Source organism: Zosterops lateralis (assembly GCF_965231275.1).
Source record: "Zosterops lateralis genome assembly, chromosome: 2".
NCBI classification, from domain to species: domain Eukaryota; kingdom Metazoa; phylum Chordata; class Aves; order Passeriformes; family Zosteropidae; genus Zosterops; species Zosterops lateralis.
In genome coordinates this window covers 39,084,656-39,108,088 of record NC_139763.1, presented here as the reverse complement: position 1 = coordinate 39,108,088, position 23,433 = coordinate 39,084,656, and the positions used below count along the sequence as shown (strand labels likewise).

General features: G+C 36.7%; 1 protein-coding gene across 2 annotated transcripts in view; it reads left to right on the top strand.

The window, feature by feature from the left end:
- ITGBL1 (integrin subunit beta like 1) overlaps nt 1–23,433 on the top strand; it is a 131,166-nt gene that overhangs the window by 106,091 nt on the left and 1,642 nt on the right. For both annotated transcript variants that reach the window (XR_014589292.1, XM_083854653.1), the window contains 3 exons: nt 7,451–7,567; nt 17,629–17,775; nt 22,647–22,760. Coding sequence is in view for 1 of the 2 variants with exons in the window: in XM_083854653.1 (XP_083710779.1) it covers nt 7,451–7,567; nt 17,629–17,775; nt 22,647–22,760 (378 nt within the window). In the remaining variant the exon portion in view is untranslated. Of the gene's footprint in view, nt 1–7,450; nt 7,568–17,628; nt 17,776–22,646; nt 22,761–23,433 lie in introns of those variants that run through there.

Here is a 23,433-nt window from a genome sequence, read left to right as displayed (position 1 = left end):
GTAAGCAGTCAATCCTCTGGATGATAAGGCAGTCAAATGTATAAAGCTCTAAATGGCTGAAAAGCCATCATGGCTTCTTGAACAATGGCCTTGTGTTTCATGTCTCTTTCACTGTGAGATTGTACCTCTTTATTATGTTTGGCTTTTGCTAGAAAATATTGTGTAGCAGCTTATGCTAAGCATCAGGCAGCTGAATAGGCTGAAAAGGAAGTGAGACTTTTCCTGATGGTTGTCAAGGTGAGAAGAAAGCATTCTTAGGTCAGATCCTTTAAATCAAACATAACTTCATTTTTAATATTCTATGGAGATGTTTATTTTAGAAGTATGCTTTGTATCCTATGCTTGATTTAGTGGCATCTCTTTGCAGTATTTTTTCTTCACAGTTTGAATTTTCAAAAGCATTTGGGGGGGGAAGAATGAAAAAGAGATGGGCAGAGGAAGGGAATTTAAAAATCAGATGCTGGCTTGCTGAATTCTAGGGTTTGTACATCTTCAGAGTGAAATTTGCCATGCTATTTTTCTCTTTTTTCCCAATGTATTCCTTCTCCTCCCCTTCAATTTCCACTGTTCGCTGCCTTAACAACACATTTCTTTAGAAACTGTTTTGCCACCTTCTTTCTTGTCCTCTTCACACATCTCTTTTCTGTGTGGTGACTTTGACTATCACCTTTCTTTTGAAGAGAGAAGTAATTGCTTTCCTAGTCCTACTTGTCCCCTTAATATAGTGAGTGAACTGTCAAGGATGTGTCCCCAGTGGGAGAACCTGAGGAAGATGTCACCAGGAAAAGTGATGCAGGCGGCTAAAATCCTGCTCCTGCAAAGTGGGCAGGGGTGTTCTAGATGACTCCTCTCCTGGAACTCCTCTAGAAATTCCCTGTTGGCTGTGCAGAAATGCAATAGGAGCTTTCGAGTGCATCCTCAAAGCAGGGCTACTGAGAGCAGGCAGATGGAGGAGACATGTCAGCTTGATGATGATAGCAGATGCCAAGCTAACAATCTGAAAAGGAAACTAGCAGTGCAGCAGTACTTCTTACCAAAATTTTTAAAGAGAGGGAGCAGAAAAAATGAAAAACAAAAAAATAGAAAAAAAGAAAGGTAGCATGGAAAAGGAGATACAAATCAGTATTGCTGTCTGGCAGGAGCTCTGAAAGACTACTATCTGATGCTAAATCTATAAAGTGGTGCTGTTGAGTGGAATTATCTAAAAAAGTATTTCACTATTAAGCTGTCACAAAAAAAGCATTTACTTCAGGTGCCATATGCCAACTGTGCAATCAGACTTCCAGTCATACATAGTGTGTGTTCTAAAGCTGAGGGACAAGTCTCAGCTGTTTGAACTTGCTCTTGCATAACATTTGCTTTTACAATACTGGATATTCAGTTGCTTGCACTGTTGTGAAAGCTGCATTGTTTGGGATAGCATACTTTTATTTCTTGATATCTTTTTGACTTAGGGTTATTTGGGATTTTTGTGTTTTGAGGTTTTGTACCCTTAAGGACAAACTAAACTTAGAGACTTTTTTTTGGTGCCCTTTCTCATCATAAAGCAATTCAATTTTTAAAAAACAAGAAGAAACATACTTTTTCTGTCAGAAAAAATATGCCATGATACCTATTATATAAGGGCAATTTTGGTACTTTGTACTAGTGAACAACTTGATAAAGCACACAGTAGTGGAAAGTCTCAGGCAGCTTTAACAAAAGACTTTCTTAATTTGTGAATTTCTGCTGGTTTTCTTAGGCCAAATATTTACATACATTTATATCCATTTATCTCAGACCTGTTGATAGTCCTTGATGTAGTAGCTGATGTTGTTATTTCAGCTGTGAGGTGACCAGTAAGACTAAGAAAAATACAGATATTTGACCCAATTATACACGTCAGCTACTGTTCACATTATTTAAATAAAAATCTCAGAAGCTGATACTAGAAGTTTACTTTGGTGTACAGAATTCTTGAAAAAAAGGAGCACAAAAGTCTGAAGTTTGGAAATTATTTTAGATTTATTAAAGCCATTTTAATTTCATTTTGTGTTGGTATGATTCAGCTAAGCCCTTCTCTGGAGCTTTTATATCTTTAGTTGAGGTCATGGGTCAGTCAGGCCGCAAATAATCTCTTTTTATGAGTAGACTCAAGGCATGTTTACTTTCTGTATACTGATTTAGAAAGAGAAAGCTACTTCCAAATCCAAGTCCAAACAAGTAGTTCTTGTAATAACTGCCAAGTGTTTTTTCCTATGTATGAGGAGATAAATGCATAAATTAATTTTTCATAATGCATTGCAAAAAAAAAAAAAAAAAAATTGAACATTTTGTGGAAAAACCAATTGTCACCTAATTTTCAAATTATCTCCACACACACACACACAAAAAATAAATCCTTCATCCCAAGCCCCTAATAGCCTAGTAGAGAAATCCTGTGCAAGAAAAGAAATCCTTTGTGGTTCATGTATCTTGTACTGATATAAGTTCATAAGGCTTTTTGAGAAGAGGAATATTTTTTTCTATCATAGCTCCAGGTGCAGGTTCACACCTTGCTTCCCTAAAGTCCTTGTAAGAAACTAATCCCCAGGTTTTCATCATTTGGGTGCAATTAGCCATATATTCAGGCATTTAAAGAGGTTCTAAGGATACTTTAGCACATACTTCAGGTGCTTCCAAAGGTTCTCTTTTTCTGACACCTCATAAACCACCCAACCAACCAGAATTGCCAGCATTTTAAAACCCAAGGATCCTTTCATGTATAAGGCAGAATTATTTCTTGTCTAGTCAGTACAATATTTTTATATGATTTTTTTAAAAGCCATTCTAGATGGGAATTAATTCCATGTAATTTTTGGAACAGGACATACAAAACACACAATGCATGGCCACTGAGATATCTGTAGGTGTTTCCTGCTTGAGTCTAAATTTCTCCACATTGATCAAGCACAGCTGGCATGTGCTGCTCTGAACACCTCAGACTGAGCAAGGCACGATGATATTGCCCACCCTACTTTTTGTCAAGTGTTGCATTTTGTTTTCCAATTTTAAAGTTTTTTTCCTTCACTGGTCTTTTATTCCCTCCACCACTTAATCGGTGGATTTTCTTTTGCCTTACTTGAATCTGCTACCTGCTATTATTACATCTGCTTTCCCTTACCCTTTATATCCACTGAAACTTTGTGATCTTCTGTACAAATCTTCCCATCCCCCTTCTCTGATTTGCCATTTCTGAACATTGTTTTAGATCATCTTTCTTACATTCAGCATGAAATGAGTTCTGTTGGCAGAAAGACACAACAGCTTTACTGAGTGTGCCTGAGATTGTGTGATAAAAAAGAAATTGCAATTTCTGATAGGTAATGCTTTCAGATATTAAGCCTGGGACAGCCATGGGGCAGAAAAATCCTTACTAAAGGCAGATTCCCTCCTATTTATCAGTATCCTGAAACACCATTTTTTTGATATGCCAAATGAAACTGCCTTGCTTTTACCACAGTCTCAGTGCGATTTTGCTCTCTATTCCTTGCACATTAAAAAAAAAAAAAGTTGTTGTGGGTTTTTTTTGTTTGTTTGTTTGTTTTTTCATTTATAGAATAAAAGCTCATCATCCTGCACAGAAAAATCCTTTATGTTATAGAGTTACAGGCAGGGAAAGACGATGAAGTAATGAAGTACATCCTGTTATATTCAGTGTTTATTTTTACTTTGAAAGTTGTTACTATCTCTTCCTTTGCTGGCAGTAAGGGGGTAAAAATGCTTTATTACACAAATTATATACTTCTAGCACAATGTTTTAAAATTACCTGTACAAAGGAGACTTTCAGTTAATCCATATAGGCAACTGGAAATTAGTTTGAATGAAAGCAGCTCCTGATCACAGCACTTTGCATGGGAACAGGTTTAATGTAAATCTAGACACTGCTTTGTTATGTTTTTATGCATGTTGGACATGAAGAATGAAAAAGTGCTATAGTATATGGGGAATAAAAATCAAAAGCTTATGCCCTTTTTTTCCCTTTGAATTTTAGAGTCAGTCATCTAATGAACTTGTGTTTTAATGATTTATGGCACTTTAATTCCCTTTAAAAACAGAAAAAATCCAACCTAAGCTGATCTTTTGTCACTCTTCAAGTACTAACAATTATTAGTCATAAGTTAATACTTCTATTGACATCAATTGGAGGAAGAAGTGTGAGAAAATATTAAGACTGTAGGCAAATAAATGTCTTGTATAATTATTCTATTCTTAGCATCTTGCATTGAAATAAGTAGCTCAAGCTTTTCAATGCTAATGGCCATACAACATCCATCATAAAGCTTCCTTCAACTGAAGCCATCAGAATATGACATTTACTCTCCCCGTTTAGCAAGGAAGAGTGGAAGCCACTTGCTGTAAAATGTCTGAGGTCAACTGGCTTCTTTTTGCTCATAAAGTGGATCTCTTGCACAGATGGTTGAGAAGGTGCAGAATATTATAGTCATCTTATGTTTAATTGTATCTGTATGCCTTGGAATTCAAAGAGAATTTAGGATGTATGGCAGTAGTTTTCCCTGTATAATCAGGTTGCTATGGTAAACCTATTATTCTATACAAAGAAGGAGTATGTTTAGTAAAGTGCTGATCCCTTTTCCGTTTAATGTGAGTTTCAAATTACTTTTGAATGATTGGATTTGTTTGTAAGTATTTTATCACAATAGCTAAGAGAAGAAGATCACAGAATAAGATATGGCTTCTGATATTTCAGCAGCAGATATGTACTATATAGTTAGCTGTTCAGAAACAATAGGATTTTAATTCTTTGTTAAATTATCTCCTTAGAGTGAGCCCACTTTACATAGTCTAACCAAAATCACACTACTTTTGGAGGCAGAATATTTTCATAGCCATTACTAAGTTGCAGTTTAGTGACAACATTAAATTAATTTCCCATGCTGATCTTGTAACATTTTTAAAAATAACGAAACTAATAATTTGAGTATCAACTTCAATAGCAGTGTAATAAACTACTATAATTGTATTTTTGAATATTTAAAAATAAAGAAAGAAGTCAAAGAAATCCTTCTCCAGGGCACTTTCTGACTGAGGTTTCTGTCTATTTTCAAGACAGTTTCCATTCTACTGAGGCCTGCAGTCAGATGATCTAAATCATACCCTGAACTTAGGTGGGAGCCACGCAAAAAAACATATGAGGCACAGATTGAGAAAGTAGAGTCTAAATTCCCTCTGATCTTATATCTCTTACATGACAATAATGTACCCAGTCTGCCTAGGGATGGGCTTCCCTCCATGTTTCTGCTGGTGGAAGTGTTGTACATTAACTAAAATGAATAAATGTCCTTGCAGCAGGAACTGAGAGGAGCCTGTTCCCATTGCAGCACAAGGGGCCAGCCACTGGACTCTGACTTATTAAATTAAGCATTACTGAAGTTAATGCTTAGTTACAGAACATGAGGACCCTCATTATAGGACCTTCCTTTGCTCATTTCTCTGGATGATTTTCCATCTCTAAAGATTCCTCTAGTCAAAGCAGCTTGCTTGAAATGATTTCACCATCTTCAGGCATCCTTATTATAGTAATGGCTGGCCAGGAGACTGCTGCTGAAGATTCTGCTTTTGTTTATGTTACAGTCTCCACAACAGATGGGTCCTGTTCATGAGGTACCTCTCAGCCTACGTGTTACTGACTGTTCCTTGGGACAGGGTAATGTGGTACTTCTGTAAAAGTGATCAGGTTGCCTAAGGTGAAGGCATAAAAGGAGACAAATTAGATTCAATAAATTTAAGTACTAAAGATTTTTTTATTTCCAACTTCTAATGTGCCTGTCCTTGACAAATAATTATAGCTTAGAGAATGCAGGCAAATAGTATAATTTCTTCTGTAGACAATCATATCTTAATTTTTGACATGATTACTAAGCACAACTCTATTCCATGATGTGGTAGATGTATTTACTATAAAAAGTTTCTTTCTGAAACAAGTATCCTCATATAATTGACTATGCAACATAGTTTTTAAACTATGCATATAATAAAGGTATTAAGAAGTATTTACTCTAATTCTTTTTATCAGTCTTTTCTAAAATTCTTGCACTTTATATCCTTCTAGTTTGAATCCTGGTGCATAAAATGTTAGCCCAGAAGTGCAATCTGCTTTGAGGCTTGGGAAGATGAAGAGTATAAAAGTTATAAAATGAGCTTAGAAATTTTTTTCCATAAAATGATATCTCCCTAATCCAACTTAATTAGACTGTTTTCTTAAAAACAAAACAAAACACCCCCAAAACCAACAACAACAAAAACCCAAACAAAAACCAGAAAACCCAAACAAACAAACAAACAAAACCCCAAAAAACAAGCCCCAAGCCCCCACAAATATAACAAAAAATTAGTGCAGTGTGTTGTAAACTGTCTGGTTGCATAATGAAAGGCTGCACTTGGAGGATATTTTTTACTTACCAGCAATACTATAAATTTGGAGGTTGCAGTCAGTAGAGCAGTGACCAGGCCCAAGTTGAGTTTCACTGATGCTGTGACTAAATTAAATCAGTAAGGGCAGGTTTTCTGCATCCTAGTCCATGTCTCTGGTGGCCATTTTGTACACACATTATCCCTTCCCAAGCCCATCAAATGTATGAGTTTGGTCCGTGGTTTGTGCCATATTTAGAATGTTGTTTCACCAGCATTACATAAAATAATTTAGAAACATACAGAGGCAAACTCTTTAGAAGTTAGAGCCCGGTACCAGAACTGAGTTTGTCTCAGATATGTGCAATGCAAGACTGTCCTGGATATTAATTTTTTTCCACATTTGGCCATTTAATACTCACTGCTTTTAGGGTTTTGGAGTGAAGATCTGTGGGGGCTTGGATAAATCTGTTGCTCCTTTAAGCTCTGGGGAGCTCTCCTGTAAATAGATGGATGGAAGGGGAGACTGTGACAGAGGTTGTGCTTATTTCCTCAGTTCTAGACAAGAAAAATTACAGGGATTTTGCTTTCAAAAAGCTTGACAGAATATTTGAGGAATTATTTTTCTACATAAAGAGAGAGTATCTTAGATAGCTCTGTGCATAGACTATTTAATTCTGATCACATTTGTCTTGGTGTTTCTGAGATATGTGGTAAATATTTTAGATCAATTATAGAGGTTAATTATGCAGATAAGCATAGGCCAGCTCAGTTATGCTAAGTTCAGATATGAAAAGCATGCAGTGCCAGTGATTGCTTATTGTTGCTGTTTCCACTAAGATTATAACAGTGATATACTTTCCATCTGGTTGCCATGGAGGAGGAATAGTTTCATTTTGCTATGTTTTTGTTTGTTTTTTAATTGTGTTTATTGGCTATACTTAATACAGTATGACTTGTAGTTTGTCTTTGGGGTTAGGATGTAGCATAAATTTGGGATTCATTCAATTTATTTTATTTTACTGAAATCATGACTCTAACTATTATTTTTTCTTACAGGGAGATGTGAATGTGGCCAATGCACTTGTTTCCCTCCAGGAGACAACAGAGTTCATGGCAAAAACTGTGAATGTGATGATCGACAGTGTGAAAATGCAGATGGCGATGTCTGTGGGGGTATGTGTTCACTTAATATCACATAACACAGCATAGCATAATTTAACAACCTAACACAACTAAATCTTGACAGTATATAGCTTTCTGTTCTCCTTGATTTTGTGGTATAATGTCACTATAGACTATTTGCATCATTGGTTGATAGTAAGATGGCAGATTTTTGTAAGAAACAAGCACCAGAAGTATTGAACATGTTAAAGAATATTTATTTTAAAACTTCATGAATGCTAACACATAAATGGAATTGTTGTAGTATATCCTAAGTTCCATCAGTATTCATTATAGAATACAGACACTTAAACAAAAACCTAAAACTTAGGGTAACCTTACGTTGTGTTTAGTACAACTGATGCTTTATTGAGGATATTGTAATAAACCTAAAGGTACTAATGACCAGCAAAACTTTTAAATATTTTGTATTCATGGACAGTGTTATGCCTGTTCTCTAAAAAAGTAGCAAAATATGTTATGAAAGGATGTAAAATGCTTGAGAGACAGTGTCATAGTAATTGTAGATGCAGATGGTTTATTTTAGTGTTGACAGTGAAAACCTTACGTTGTGATATTTCAGTAAAGTATGTTGGTGTTTAACAATATTTCGAGCTAGTTGGATCTGTAAGTGCATGCATACCACATGGCATTTTGTAAGCAGGTAAATAATATTTATCCTTAACAATCTCTTTCTAGATTTTATATGCTTAATCTTTGAAATTACTCTTTGATTCTAAATATTAACAAGGTTATTGGTATGAACAATGGCGCGTTATATTGTATTCCTTATTTCTATGTAGGATAAAGAATGTATTGCTTCATGATCCTCATGCACATAAAAAGTTCTGACTACAGGGAATATTTATTCAAGGTGTCTGCCATGTGCAGGATATAGACATATATGAAAAATTTTGGTTTGAATATCTAACCAGCCATAAAAATAGTTTACAGCATTCAGAGTAATTCAATAATATGAGTGTATAGAAAAAAAAATTGAAATTTAATTTTGTGTAAAGGACATAAAAGCACTGAGAAGCACTGAGAATCTTTTTTCATATTTGTTAGAAATTAAATAGTTGGGAAATAAAAGTCATTATCATTCATGCTAAAAATATCTATTCTATTTATATCACTCATATTTTACATTATTACATCTCCCTCTCTTTTGGGTTTGTCTCTGTTTCCATCTCAGCCTGAACTTCCTGAAAGGTCTTGCTGAACTGCTAATTCTTTCCTCTTTCCTTGTCTCCTTTTCATTGCTATTTTTCTACCACTGTTGCTGCCTAGGCAATCACAGTAAGGACATAAGCCCTTGCTAGTAAATCTGTCTTCAGAGCATTATAAGCTGGACTGTGTGGGGTCTGACAGTGAGCACTGAGTGCCTCTAAGCACAAAGAAGGAAGATCAGTGTTTTCAGATTAAATGCATGCTGAAATGAGAAATGTGAATGACAAACTAAATGATTTGAATAAGAATTGTTACTGGCCTTCTCCAACCAGCAGAGACTGATTAATAGCTTGCTTTCCAGACCAGCTGTCCATGCAATGATAGACAGACATGAGGCGAAAGCTGTGATAAATTAGGGTACAACTGAATGAGACCCCGTGGCCGTGTTTCTGCATGATTGTAGTGAGTCATTCACTTAAAAATTCAGCTGTCCATCAATGTAGTACCAAGAATAGAGACTTAATGTCTCTACAAAGACAGAGGTTGCAGGAGGACTTGGCATAGATTTCACAGCACTCCGCTGTTAGAAATTGATTCATATAATTATGGAATCACAGAATAGTTTGGGTTGAAGGGGAACTTTAAAGATCATCTAGTCCAACTACCCCTGACATGGGCAGGGAACCTTTCACTAAGACCAGACTGCTCAGAGCCCCATCCGACCTGGCCTTGAACATTTCGAGAATGTGGAATCCACAACTCTTGGCAACTTGTTGCAAGTCTCAACACCCTAATCATAAAAAAATCTCTTCCTTATGTCCCAGCTAAACCCATTAGCTTTCAGATTGACCATTACCCCTTGTTCTGTCACTACAGACCTTGGTAAAAAAAGTCTCTCTCAGTCTTTCTAATACTTCCCCTTTATAACATGGAAAGGTCACAGTATGGTCTCCCCAGAGCCTTCTCTTCTCCGGGCTAAACAATCTCAATGCTCTCAGCCATTTCTCATAAGAGGGGTGCTCCATCTCTCTGACCATTTTGGGGATATTCTCTGGACTTGTTCCAACAGATTTATGTCTTTCTTGTACTAGGCACCACAAAATTGGACACAGTACTTCAGGTGGAGTCTCACCATAGTGGAGTGAACAGGGATACTCACCTTCCTTGACCTGCTTTCCAAGTCTTTCCTTCATGTTCCTCTTCCTTTGTCTGTAGCTCTGTACATAGATTTAATAAGACTGGAGACATGCAGCCTTTTTGAGACAGATATGTTCTACCTAATGGCCCTTTCCCTACTGTTCAGGCTTTTTGATTATTTAAGATTTTCCCAGGTATACTTCAGTGTTGATCCACAGAAATATATATAACATCATATTTCCTTTGGCTTCACTTGGTTCTTTGAGTCTTTCATGTCCAAGTTAAGTGGTTTTGGTGCACACACATGACCAGAGACTCACAGATTTGCCAGCACAAGTCCTTGGCAACACTGTGTTGCTTTTTTACATGAGGCTTGATATTTACTCATCCTGTATCCTGGTGAGACATACTTCTCTCTTCCCTCTGAGGTTATGGGTACTGCTTACTGCAGATACATCCTAAGCTTTCAAGTGGTATTTGCTTCCTTTCTGTGTCCAGTCATATTTTCCAGTGATTTCATCATTGGCTGCTCCACCTCACTGGGCCAACTGTTGTCCATTAAATTTTTTTCTCTTTCAGAATTGAGGGCAGGTGGACAACAAGAACTCAGAACAACAGTAAAAATCAATTTGAAATGGATTTAATAATGCTCTTCACTCTATTTACTTCAATTTGTTCTCTGGACAATTAGTGGCCTAGCTATGAGTTCTTGTCACAGCCAAGTAGCAGCCATTGAAGGAATAAAACAAAACCTTTGGGGTCCTCTGCACACCACATGTTCCTGTAGAATTGTGCTGTTTAAAAACTCTGCAGTAAAACCAAACCCAAGGAAAATAGTAAAAAGTTGGTTGAAACTAGGATCACTGGCAAAGGTTTAAACTTGTAACAAGTAACTCATAACAAGACTTACATATTTCTGTGGATGCACCCATTTTGTATTACATCAGTATATCACTCTGTGCTTCAAATAGTGAGCCATCAATAAGAACATTAGCTTTAGATAAGATTAGAGATAAGCTTTAGTTAAGATTTAGATTAGATAAGACCTTTTAATGTTTATTCATGAATGTTTGCACTGTCTTTAACACTAAGAAACAACTAAGGCTGATCATTCCAGTGAAACATTTCTTTGGTGACAGTGAAATACTTTAAGTCTGATTTCCTTATTTTCAATTGAGCAATTCCACTTTGAGGATTTTTTAACTAATTGTTTTGGCCAGAGCACATCAAAATACAGTTCTCACTAAAATACAATCCTAACACTTCAGGGAATCCAGTTGTGTCATGTCACATCAAAGAGTGCTTTTTGGTAAAAGGCATTAGTTATCATTAGTTTGAAATTCTGGTTATACTATAAAGCCTTCTAGAAGCTAGAAGAGTTGACTTATTCTTGGAGCAAATGCTGAGGTAATTCATGTTTCTCTCCTTACTCAGATTTACCTTTGCATCTCTCTCTTCTCCAAGTGTAAGAAAACAGTGCAGCAAAAACCCTGCTTGAGACTTTATGGGAGGGGTAGTTAGTATTTTTTTAGGAAATCCACAAGTAAGTTAATTTTTGCCACTCAGACACGTCTTTTTGTTGATTTCATACTCTTGCATTCTCACATCCAAATCCAAGCATCAAAGGGCCTGCATTTAACAGTTTGGTCAGGATACCTTGTGCGTGACACAGAACATGGACAAGGGATGCCGCCCATCAAGTTCTTGTTGGGTCTTTTTGATTCATCTTGACTGACAATAATAAACTGATCTTTAAATAATTTTTTTTTTTTTTTGACTCACAGCTTGCTTACTTTTATCTCTGTAAACTTCAGACAAGTCTGGTGCCTGTTGTCTGTGCTTCCTGATTTTTTACATTCTTGGGACAAAGCTGTTCTTGTTGGGATCATAAGGAAAAGAATGACACAAGTTATGTACTCTGTCTGCATTGCCATCTTTTTTTGCTGAGCACACACTCTTCTGCCAACAAGTCATCATGACATTTATCATATTGTTGTTTATGAGAGTGCAGATCTTCTGATTTTGATGAAATAACACCTTTCTAAGTTTACTCCTGTGAGTATGTTGTTGGTTATCAGTGCAGGTCATGCATTTGACTTCATTCTGATGTTTCTTCTGGCACTTACTTACACATTTTCATCCATACATCATTTGAACCAGTATTAAGATTTCCAATGTTATTCCCTATGAACTTCCACAGAACAAGGGAAAATCTGGAGTTTATAAGGCATACATATACCTGATTCCACAATTCCCAGTTTTCCAATGATTTAACTTTTCAAACTGAGACAGAAACTTCCATATCACATTCTTATAATGATGGATTCTAGGATTGCACTGTTATTGCCAGGATGTACAATGGTAAAACTCCTCTCAAAAATCTGGTATAAGTTGCCCCTAATTGCTATAGTCCTTTGAATAAAAAAATTTCCTTACTACCCAGCCAGGCTAAATAATTGGATTCAGAGGAAGTACTGGCTTTTTATCTTCTTTTTTTGAATATAAGACAAACAACAGGAAATGTAAAATCTTTTTGTGAGAAAATTCCAGGTCCATACTGCAGAAATCATGAATGTCATTTGGTTTTGTCATCTGTTCAGTGAAGCAGAAGCATGATGTTTTCTGCTAACATGTTCTTATGATGACCAATAAGACCATAACCATAACCATAGAAATGAGAGAGCTATGATTAATTACATGCTTCATTAAGCAAAGCTAAGTATGGTACAGTTGCTGTCAGACAATTTCCTCATTTCTTGCACTAATGTTGTCCACAGAAACAGAAGTATATAAGACATTTGTGGAAATCTCTAATATATGTAAAAAACCAATTAGGAAAGAATAATATTTCCTGTCAATTTCCCAAACAGAGACAGGTTTTGGCACTGACTGGTCTGAGAACTCAAAAATATGACTCCTGAGCCAACCGTGGCTTTTCCAACTATATGGCACAGAATTTCAAAGTCTTCAGCTAAATAATTTAAAGCACCTTTTATCACCTGTGATTCCTAAGACTACCCAAAGCTGACCCCAGCTTTGCTCCATTAGGACACAGAGTGCCTGCCTGGCTGCTGCCATCATGAGAATGTCCTTGATGCCTTAGGGCATGTCCAATGCCACTGGACATCTGAATTGAACTTCTGATTGCTCTGATGTTCCTACTGTGTTAAAATAAAAGTTTATATCCTACCCAACAGTTCTTTCATCTGTTCTATTGAAAATTCTTTAGAGCAGAGACCATATTCTTTTGACAGAGGAATCTGAAGAAAAAAATAATTGTTACAGAATTCAGTATGTATACTATATATAGATAGTGAATATACTAGATAGATATATTCTCTCTATATATGTTACTTAAAGGAGAATTTTGATTACAGTATTTGTTATTAAAAAATGCTATTTATTCTGGGGGAAATAAAAAATCCCAGAAAACCAAATCAACAGTTCATACATGTTTACTGAGTAAAACTGGTGCTAACAAAGGTATGGAGGTATTAAATGGAGTTATTAAATAGTAGAGAACTCATAGTCTAACTGGAATAAAATTAATGTGAATTAGGGTTTTATTTTGGCAATACTAAGAGGTGAGTTAATGATTCAGTGCCTGTGTGCTTGTGTTTAATTGCTTCATCCTAACTCTGAGGCACATCCAGGGGCAGCATGGGCAGATAAATTTGAAAATTTGATCAGTAAGTATTAGAAACAAGAGTGAATACTGTACTTAATACAGGTACTAATGGCATTGCACAGTCTGTATTAAATTAATTTTTTTTCCTAATTTTTCTTTCAAAACCACTGCAGATTTCTGTCCTGGTCACCCAGACATTTGTGTAGGTGTATGAAGTCGACACTTTACGTAGATGCACAGAGAACTTAGTTTGTTTAGCTTTTCAGAGAGCATAAAATGTGATTAAGGTTTGCAAAAAGCATTTTAATTTAATCCTTCTGCTGAAATGAGCAGTAAAGGAATAGCTAGTACATTAACATTTAAGCTGATTAATAGATATTAATTTTGTGAATCCAAAAGGGGATTTTCTGTTGAACCCTTTCCATTAGGCTATAAATAGCTGTTATACCACTGCCATGCTTCCCCTGCATTGAAGTCTGTGCACAGTGTGCAGCAACAGCCTGTCTCTGAGCAGGCCATGCTCTCTGAACTCCTGAGGCATGTGTAGCCCATGCCACCATCACTTGAAAGTTTGTTCCAATAGTCATCACCCTTGTTTGAAATGCTGGTTCATTTCTTACATGATTTTGTCTGGTGTCAGGTTTTCTCTCTTGCTTTGTCTTTCTCTGGTAGTTTGAGAATACCCATTCTGATACCCTCTGAATTCCTTGGAACTTTTTAGTACCCTTCCAAGTTTTGCAAAAATCTCTTCAAACATGGATATCACAGAGTTGCAGGACTTCAACACCATCTCATCAATGCTCTAATTTTTTATTGCCTCCTCACTTTTCTCTGGGTAGGTAGGTGTGAGATTGTCCCTTTTTGCTGCAGTGTTTCACTTGAAGATGTTACTGAACTGCCCAACTCAAACTGGAGCCACAGTCCACCTTCATTAAACTTGGACAAGACTAACTGACCTACTTTGAAAATAAAATAGACAGTCAGTATTTTACTTCACATTTATATTAGGTTTCTCCAACTGCAGTTGTTACAACTGTTCTGGTCTTCTGGTATTCAATAAGAACCAAAAACAAAACAAAAAACAAACAAACAAACAAACAAACAAAAAAAATCAGTGTTCCAAGAATGTTTTTAGCAGCTCATTTAGCATAGTTAGGCAGGGTAATGAAGCCTGCTCACCTTGAAATATTTCTTGAAGATATATGTTGTTTAATATTCTCTTCTGCTAATAATATAATGGAAAGTCCTGTGCTTTAAAAGAAAAAATAAAAATGGAAATCCTGTTTCTATTTAAATACAGAGAAAAATATTTGTTTCATTTTCTATGGTGTTCTATATCAGGGATCCTGTGTTATGCTGCAATTTTTCATATCCGTATTACACTTTTAAAAATTTTTATTTTTCATCCATTTAAAATACATTATATTGTATTAATTTGAGAAACTTCTGTTCCTGAGGTGCCAAATTTTTCTTGGGTCTGGCCTCAGTTTGCCCTTCAGGAACATAATCTGTTCGTAATAGTTTCTCTGTAAATAAGAACCATCTTCCTCTGTAATGAGTACTTCACCTTTTTCATTGTGCTGGGGCTCCCCTGTAATGGTGCCTTTAGTTTTACAAAGTGATCGTGCAGGATTTTGGGGAACACCAACAACAGTTGTATGAGTAGTCTTAAACTGAAATTTCCCACAACAACACAATTTCAATTCCTAGGCATTGCAAGAAATAATTCATCCTGGTGTCCAGTTCGATTCAGGTTGATTTGGGTTATAATGAGCCCCTGCTAGTATTCTTTCACAGCTTGCTTTTTTGTGGAACTCATATTTCACATTTAAATATTGTGGTTATTTGAGTTATAATTCTAAACAAAATGACAGAGTATTTGACACCATCTTTTTGTCTTCTTTGCTTCTCTTGCATCAAAGTCTTTATTCTTTGAGAATTATTTTTAATACGTTGTTGATTACTTAAAGTTCATTAACATGGCTTTTTATGAATAAGCATTTGCAATGTAATTTGTTTGTGATTTTAACTGTTTTATGTTAGGTGTGAAATATTGATAGATCAACACTTCTCAGTAAATCTGTTTAATCTGTATAGGTAGGGGTAAAGAAAAATCTTCAGTTGAAGAAGTCCAGCCAAAATGAATTGCTTAACATGATAAAATACTGATTTAACTATTCAGATTACCTCATTCTTTCTACCCCTACCCTCCTCTGAAGGAGGATATTCACAACTAGACCATGTAAAGCAGTTTTTCTCAGGCTACCACATTTGCATGAGGTAGCTTGGAGTTAATGAGCAGTGGGCTGAACACTTGTACACTTGACACCCCAATGGATGAGGCATCCAAAAAGCTGCAGCTGCCCAAGTTGGTGTCAGCTAGTAACAATTATTTTTTTTTTTTAATGGATTATTTCAGACAAAAGAATCCTTTATGTTTTGAGGATTTGTATGGCATAAAGGAGGAGAGAAATTGTCATTACAGAAAAATGCAAGCCAAATTTTATGTGTAAACTTGCAAGCTCTGTTTGCTGCAATTTTTTAGACTATTCATTACCTTTTTATATGACTTGTGTAAAGGCTTTACAGACATGATCAGTCTCTTCATTCAGTAACACATAATGACTACAAGAAAAATGACTTAAAATTATTTTCTCAGTGATATTGCCATGGACTTCATACTGTTCACTGCTGAAAGAGTAGAGGGGTTTGTATCTTCAGAAATAATTTTGCAGCAGTGACATCCATTTGTATATTTTGCTTGTAATTGGTTGAGCTAATCTGAGTTCTAATCTCTATGTTACTAATTAAAAATAAATAAGGTAGATAAAAATGCTCTTACAGAAGCTTAATTTTAGTTTGTTAATATAGACAATTGCATAACATCTATCTGGAAGGGACATGTGGGAAAGTATATATGCTTGTTTTCTACCTCTTGTATTTTAGGTTGTCATATAGTTGTTCTTGTTTCCCAGTCTGAACAAAAGTTCAAGTAGCATCAAACTTTATCATTACTAGTTATCAATTTTTAGAAGTGAGTAGAAATACTGTCATAATACTGTGTCATTGTTAACTGAGCCTTTATAGGGATGTAACAATATGATAAACATGATAAAAATATAATAGACATCAATAATATGATAAAAAATTGCAAAGATCAATACAAAAGTTATTTTGGGATACAAAAGCTATTTTGAATTTTTAGACACTAGAAATGACAGCTCCAAGACTTTGGAGCTCCCAGTATTTTTGTAATTAAAATTTGTAAAGTATTTGACTATCAGTAAACTTGAAATAATTTCACTTACAGCAAACCACCAGGTTTGTCTCTCCTCTGGCCTTCTACCAGTGTTGCCTCTCAGTTTACAAATTCAAGTTGCACTGGAGGCTCATAAGAAATCCACTAGTCAGAAAAACAAAATTGCTGGTTTGCTTCCCTGCATCCTAAAAGCTTGATGCTTTCCCAGATACTTCTACTGCTTGTTACCTTCTTCCCAGTCCATGCTCCCAAATTATCTCAGTCCCTTCATTTCTACTGTCTTGCCCTACATAGCAGATAGGAGAGGACAAAAGTCACTGATATGTATAATTTGCTTCCCAGGTAACTGATTAGCTAAGGAATTATTGTGTCTGATGCATAAATATTATTCAAAGCTGAAAAATGTAATTCTGGCTGGAGACATTTCTTACTTCTTTTTTTATTTTTATCCTCCATGTGTTCTTGTATATATTTGTTGTCACTTTTCCCTTCTTCCTGGCCAAATTGTCTACTCAATTTATTATTCAAGATATTTTCATTTTTAATAAAATCTTTTTACAAATAATTTTTTGAAAATTCTATTTTATCTTTCCCCTCCCCTTCTTTAAAGTGTAAATTATGACTTCTAGCATCTATTTCTCACCCATGTTCTAGGGTTTCTTTGACCTATCCCTCACTTGTTTTCTGGCCATCATTAGGGCACCCTGTTTAACAAGAAGGAGAGAACTGGAGAAGGCCATCCTGCTGACAAGCTGTGCACTCCACCCATCAGTGTTTCTATCCCATAGCACACAGTTCACACTGAAGAGGTCGGAAGCTGTGACCACAGTCACAGGTTTCTGCTTGTCTTATTCATAACCAACCTTGGTGTCCTTACAGGCCATGGTATCTGCTCGTGTGGCCGATGCATTTGCCAGGATGGGTGGTTTGGGAAGCTGTGCCAGCACTCAAGGAACTGCAGCATGACGGAGGAGGAGAGCAGGAGTCTCTGCGAGTCGGCCGATGGAGTATTGTGCTCCGGGAAGGGTAAGATCTGGCAGCTGGGCTACCCTATGTCAGCGCCTGACAGAGGAAAACACTCACCTTCTGGAAGACAACAATCACCTTCTGGAAGACTAATGTGCATGGCAGGGGGGGTGTTGTTTAGAAACGCTGCCTTTCAAAGGCACTCATTATTAAAAGGATGTTAAAGGATGATGTGCAATGCACTTACATCCATTTTGTCAGACACCCACCCCAGCCATACGCGTTTAGCACTGCTGTTCTCCTATGCAATTTGTTGGTAGCATGTAATTTCCTGTATGTGTTCAGCTGATGGTCTGTGTGGAACAGCTGTACATTATAAACTAAATGTTAGTGCTCCTTCTACTTTGAGGGAAAAAGGTACTACCCACAGTAACACTTCAGTGGGGAAGATGCAAATGTGATATATTGGACAACAGCAAATATAGGAAAGTGTTTAAAAGCAATTTGGTATCCTTAATCACTCTGCTCCCCAAAACAGCTGCAAAGGAAAAGTAGATGTCTGCAACCCCCACAAATGAATCCTGCATACTTTCTTATTTACTAATTTTCATTCAGGTGGTTGCATCAGCTTCAGTTCAGCTCTAAAAAAATTGCCACAGGGAAGAATAAAAGTTAGAAAATCTTGATAATTATCTGAAATTATTCTCTGAGGTTCTTACCTTGCAGTCTTTCTGGCTAGGAAATTGCATTAATGGAAAGAGGGCTTTTTAGCTCTCCTGCAGTGCAAATTGCCTATTTTTGTATATAATATGTCTGAAAAAGGATAGACAAGAAAGAGACTGGTTGGAGCCTAGAATGCACTCAATCCTGACTCTATGTGCCATTTCCTATATTTTTATGTCCCTTGCATAGACAGGAAAGAAATCTGCCAGTTGGAAAAAACAGTTAGGAACCTTCTACACCAGGCAGATTTCCAGTTTTCTCTTTGGTAACTTTTATTTCAGTGAAAAGGAAATTTAAATGGGGTTTCCCAGCTCAGCCTTCATGCATCTGTATTATCATTATCAGAATTCTCCCTATTGCACCATTTCATTTTGTTTTGAGGGTTTTTTCCCCTCAGTTGATGCAATGTCATAAAAAATGAGAAAGTTGCAGTGTTTCTCTGTTTTTTCCAGATGGGACTATCTTTAAATTAGTATATGTGTAAGAGAATGATGAGTTACTGGAGAAATGAAAACTACTCTGCTTTGCTGCAGAAATTAACTTTTTTTCTCTTAATACGTGCCTCACTGAGATTTTGTATATAAACCATGAGGATGAGGGAATTTGCTTGGTATCAATAAAATGCATTATATAAGACTCGGTATAAATATGAAAAATTATGTTGGTTTTTAAAATATTTGTATCATCTGCTATCTTTTTCTAAGGACGGCTGAGAGCTATTTATTCCAGCCTGTGGGTCTTACTATTATAACAATTAGCTTTAAGCATGTGTTTCAAGGGTATAATTTACTTTGAGGCTTTGGGAATAGATAATCCATCAGGAATTTGCAGAGATATCAAGTATTTTTTACCTCTGTTGGCTATACTGCCAGGCTGTGGTTTGGGATCTGGTCACTTATATAATCTGTAGCAGCCTGAAAGGTGCTCTAGTGTGTTTTCCAGCCTGACCCATTCTGTGATTCTGTGACCCTAGATCCATACTCAGCAACAGTGTTGGGTTTGTTTTGGTTTTGTTTGGTTAAGTTACTTTGGCCCCGAGCACATATTAGCTTCCAAAGTTGTGAAAGGTGCTCTTGAGACTGTCAATGTAAAAAAGCTGTATCAAATTAGATGCAATAGCAGCTTTATTGTAGGAACAGCAATTCACCTCTAAGTGCATGTCCCAAAAGAGAAATCACCTCCATAAGGCATCTTCAGTAGTGTTTGGCCAGTAAACATCCAAGAAGGCTGCTATCTCCTGCCTCTTCTCTGAGCAGGATGGGGATCACGGGTAAAAACTAATTGTCTTTAATAAGTATAATAATAAATCTAATTAGTTATAACTTTCATTGCTATCTTTTTTTTTTTTTCTTTTTTTTTTTGGCAAATATATTCTTGATGGTAAGATATGTATCTGGAAATCATGTCTTACTGGATATTCATAGTTTAAAACACTGTTCATAGATAGTGAAGCAACTACCCAGCAACCAAAATGGCAAATTTTTATTTTTTGATTCGCTATAGTGAGGAAAAAAAAATTATTACTGGTCAAATAAAAGGGAATTTCAAACCTGTGCCACCACTAATGGTGGTTATTCTATTTTTGTTGGAAATCTAGCCGTGATATGTAAGTGCTGCAATGGACTGAGGATAGCTTGAGTTTCTTCTGCATGTAGGTTTTAATAGACTGTGAAGAGTCCTGTTTTTCAGCAGATAACTGCTGAACGCTATCAGAAAATTGCACTCTGCTAATATAAGCAAAGTTGGGCATCCACATTCCCAGGCTGTTTTCAGAATCTTGGCTCGCTGACTGTGCCACCTGTAGCAAAAGCTCTGCCCAAGGAAAACAGCAACACCCACCACGCTGCTGCCTCCCTGGCAGTAGAGATAGGGCTGTACATGGTGACTGTAACGGTGCAGGATGTGGGCAAGGTAATGAGCCAAATCCCATCTGAGAGGATCTGGCTGGCATCCCAGGAAACACCCTGCAACTCATTAGACTCAATTAAACTGAGGAGCCTCCCAGAGCAGCATGCCCTGTTCAGGGAAAAGATTCAATACATTCATTTCCCTAACAGATTTTGTATTTTGGAGCCTTATCTTCCTTGCTTGACTTGGTGTTAAATTTGCTGTATCTTCTGCAAAACAGTTTTAAACATTGTGGGCATCCCTCAGTAGCAGAATCAATGCTTGCTTATGCAGAATCACTTCAGGCTTCTTGCAGTGTAATACTCTTAATAACTGCTTTAATTTCACTAAAATACTCATACTATTCCTCATTATTTTCAGATGTCAGTACCTTGCAGTTTGTATAAACAGAGGTATTTGGTTTAAATTGCCCTCAAGTGTGGCTTAGTGTACCTCTTAAAGAGCAACCCTATATGTATGCAATCCTCCACTGCCTCCTTATACAACAGCATTTTTGATCCTTGTAGGGAATGTCAGTATTTTCTATGTCAGTGGTCCAGTAAGCAGTACTCACTGAAAAAGTAGATGCTTAATCAAATACTTCCATCCTCAAATGTTCTAATCACTAGCTCTTCCTGAATATATTTACATGTTCCATATGTTAAATGTTAAAGCATTTCCCTAAAATTAGGCAATGAGTTAATTTTTGTGAATTTAAATTAAGCATTAAATTACATATTTAATTAAAAATTAGATACTCTGCTGAAGCTGTTCTAAAGTTTTCAAGAATTAAGCTTCAGTATTTATGGGAAAAGCAATGGAAAATTGGTCGATATCAACAGATGCAACTTTTTTCTTTAACTGCATTAGGATTATTACTATGGATTTTATTCAGAGGTCACTGAAAGAACTGGAAAGATGAAAAAGCACAATTTTATAGGCTTTGGTTTAGGCCCTGTTGAGTAACCCATGAATTCTGTTTAGGTTATATTCTGACATAACCAAGCTTCCTTCTGTATATTTTTTCTTTAATAATGCATTCAACTCATTGGTGACTTTTTAATGGAATCATTCTGAAAATATTGCAGGAGGCTAGGATTTTCAGGTGCATTTAACCCATTTATAAGCATCTTCTGTAAAAGGTCAACAGCTTCTTTGGTGACTTTTTTTAAAAATCAGCCCCTTGTAGTTGAAAATTTTGCATGTATTCTTTGCTATAATTAATCTGGGGGTTTAATTATTTTTTTTAAAACATTGATTTCTGCTGTTACCCCTTCTTAGGGCTAGGTACACAAAAGGATTTTTGCTTAGCAGTTAGTAATATTCCTACTTCAGTGTTTGAAATCTGTATAGGGCCAGGCTGCTGAAGATGCGATCTTGTAAGAGCCGAGTCTCTTCAGCTGAGTGCTGGAATCATTTCAGGAGTAACTGCCATCTCCTTGTGGCATTCCTAGCTGCAGAAGTGCTCTCGCACACACTTCTCAGGCTATAGGCTTCCTGACATGATTGTCCAGGGGCTCCTGTCACTGTCCAGGATTCAGAGCCATGAACGTTGTCCTGAGGGTAAGGATGTCTCAGTCTTCTCTTCAAGGGAGATTTCTTGTGCTCCCTGGGTTATGGGACCTCCCAGTCCCTGCTTTGCCTGTGAAGGTTGTGGTCTGACATCCTTGAGGAGAAGGAGAGAAGGTTGTCCTAATAAGGGGCCGCCTTAGGGCACACTGCAGGAAAGAGCCAATTGCTGAGCTGCCAAGGGTGCACAAACCCTTTCTGACCTAAAGCAAATGTTCAGTAATTCCATGGGAGTTGGAGAGGCTTCATTGTGGTGAAGGGGATTTTGGGGGTCTATAGATGTTAATCTTGAGCTCTGCTGGTCTTTTGCGAGCTCACCCCTAAAAGCTTTAAATGAGGAGGACTATATTTTCTTCCTGGGTGTCATTTTACTGCCTTCAGTAACAATGGATTGGGGACAATTTGAGCTTTGCTAGTAAAAAAAAAAGAAAAAAGTTACTGGGAAGGGAAGCCCTGATTGTAGGTCTCTGAAACTGAAAGAAAGCTTCAAAATGTGAGTCCTGATTAATTGAAATAGCAGGATCAAAGCATTAGTAGCAACAACTCACCATACTCTAGCTCATGCCAAAAGAATCCTTTCATTCAAAAGGCTTTTAGCTTGATTATTTTCTTTTATGCCACAGCCTCTTAGGCAGCAATTTTGTGCACATGCACATGTGCATATGGGTGCATATGTGTGATTTGGGTTGTTATTTTCTAGTCTGAATGTGCCAGTACTCTTTGACTGTGAGTAATAATTTTTGTGATTTCAGGCTCCTGCCACTGTGGAAAGTGCATCTGTTCACCCCAGGAATGGTACATTTCGGGTGATTTCTGTGAATGCGATGACAGAGACTGTGACAAACATGATGGTGTCATTTGCACAGGTGCAGTACAGGCTAACACTTAATTGCTTCAGGAAACAAACTGAGTTGATGGGAATTATGTTAGACAAAGCCCAGCTTCTTCTTTCCCCACTGATGGAGGAAGCACATTTGCTGGTTATTCAAACCTGCTATAATTGTTTCTTCATGCAACGCAATGATCAACTTAAGGTTTCAAAACAACAGTTAAAAGCCTGAGTATGAATTTAAATAAGTAAGCCAGCTATGGAATCCATCAACAATTCTCTCTGTAATAGACTACAAATTACTGCTTTTGGCAAAGGACACAGTTGTCAGCATTACGATCATGAGGTTTCTTTAGCCTTTGTTTTTTACTGGACATTCCATGTGTGTAATGCATTTAAGGCACAGACAAAATTCACTGGTAGGTTAGGGGAATAGTTGTATGGGTTAACAGAGCTTCCTAGCAATCAGACAGTTGTCAGTGGGAGGCTGGAATAGCTGATAGCTTTTCTTATGATGTGATGGTAACTGATTCAAGCAGCTTCACCTTAACCTTGTCTGAATATGCAGGTGGCAGATGTCGATAGAAATGGGCAGGCTGCCAACAAACCCTGGTGACAAGCATAGTGACAAGAAGCAGCATGGGAATTGCTAAATTAACTCACTGGCTGCTTCCTGTTACAAATCTTAATTTTAGAAAATCTTTGCTGAG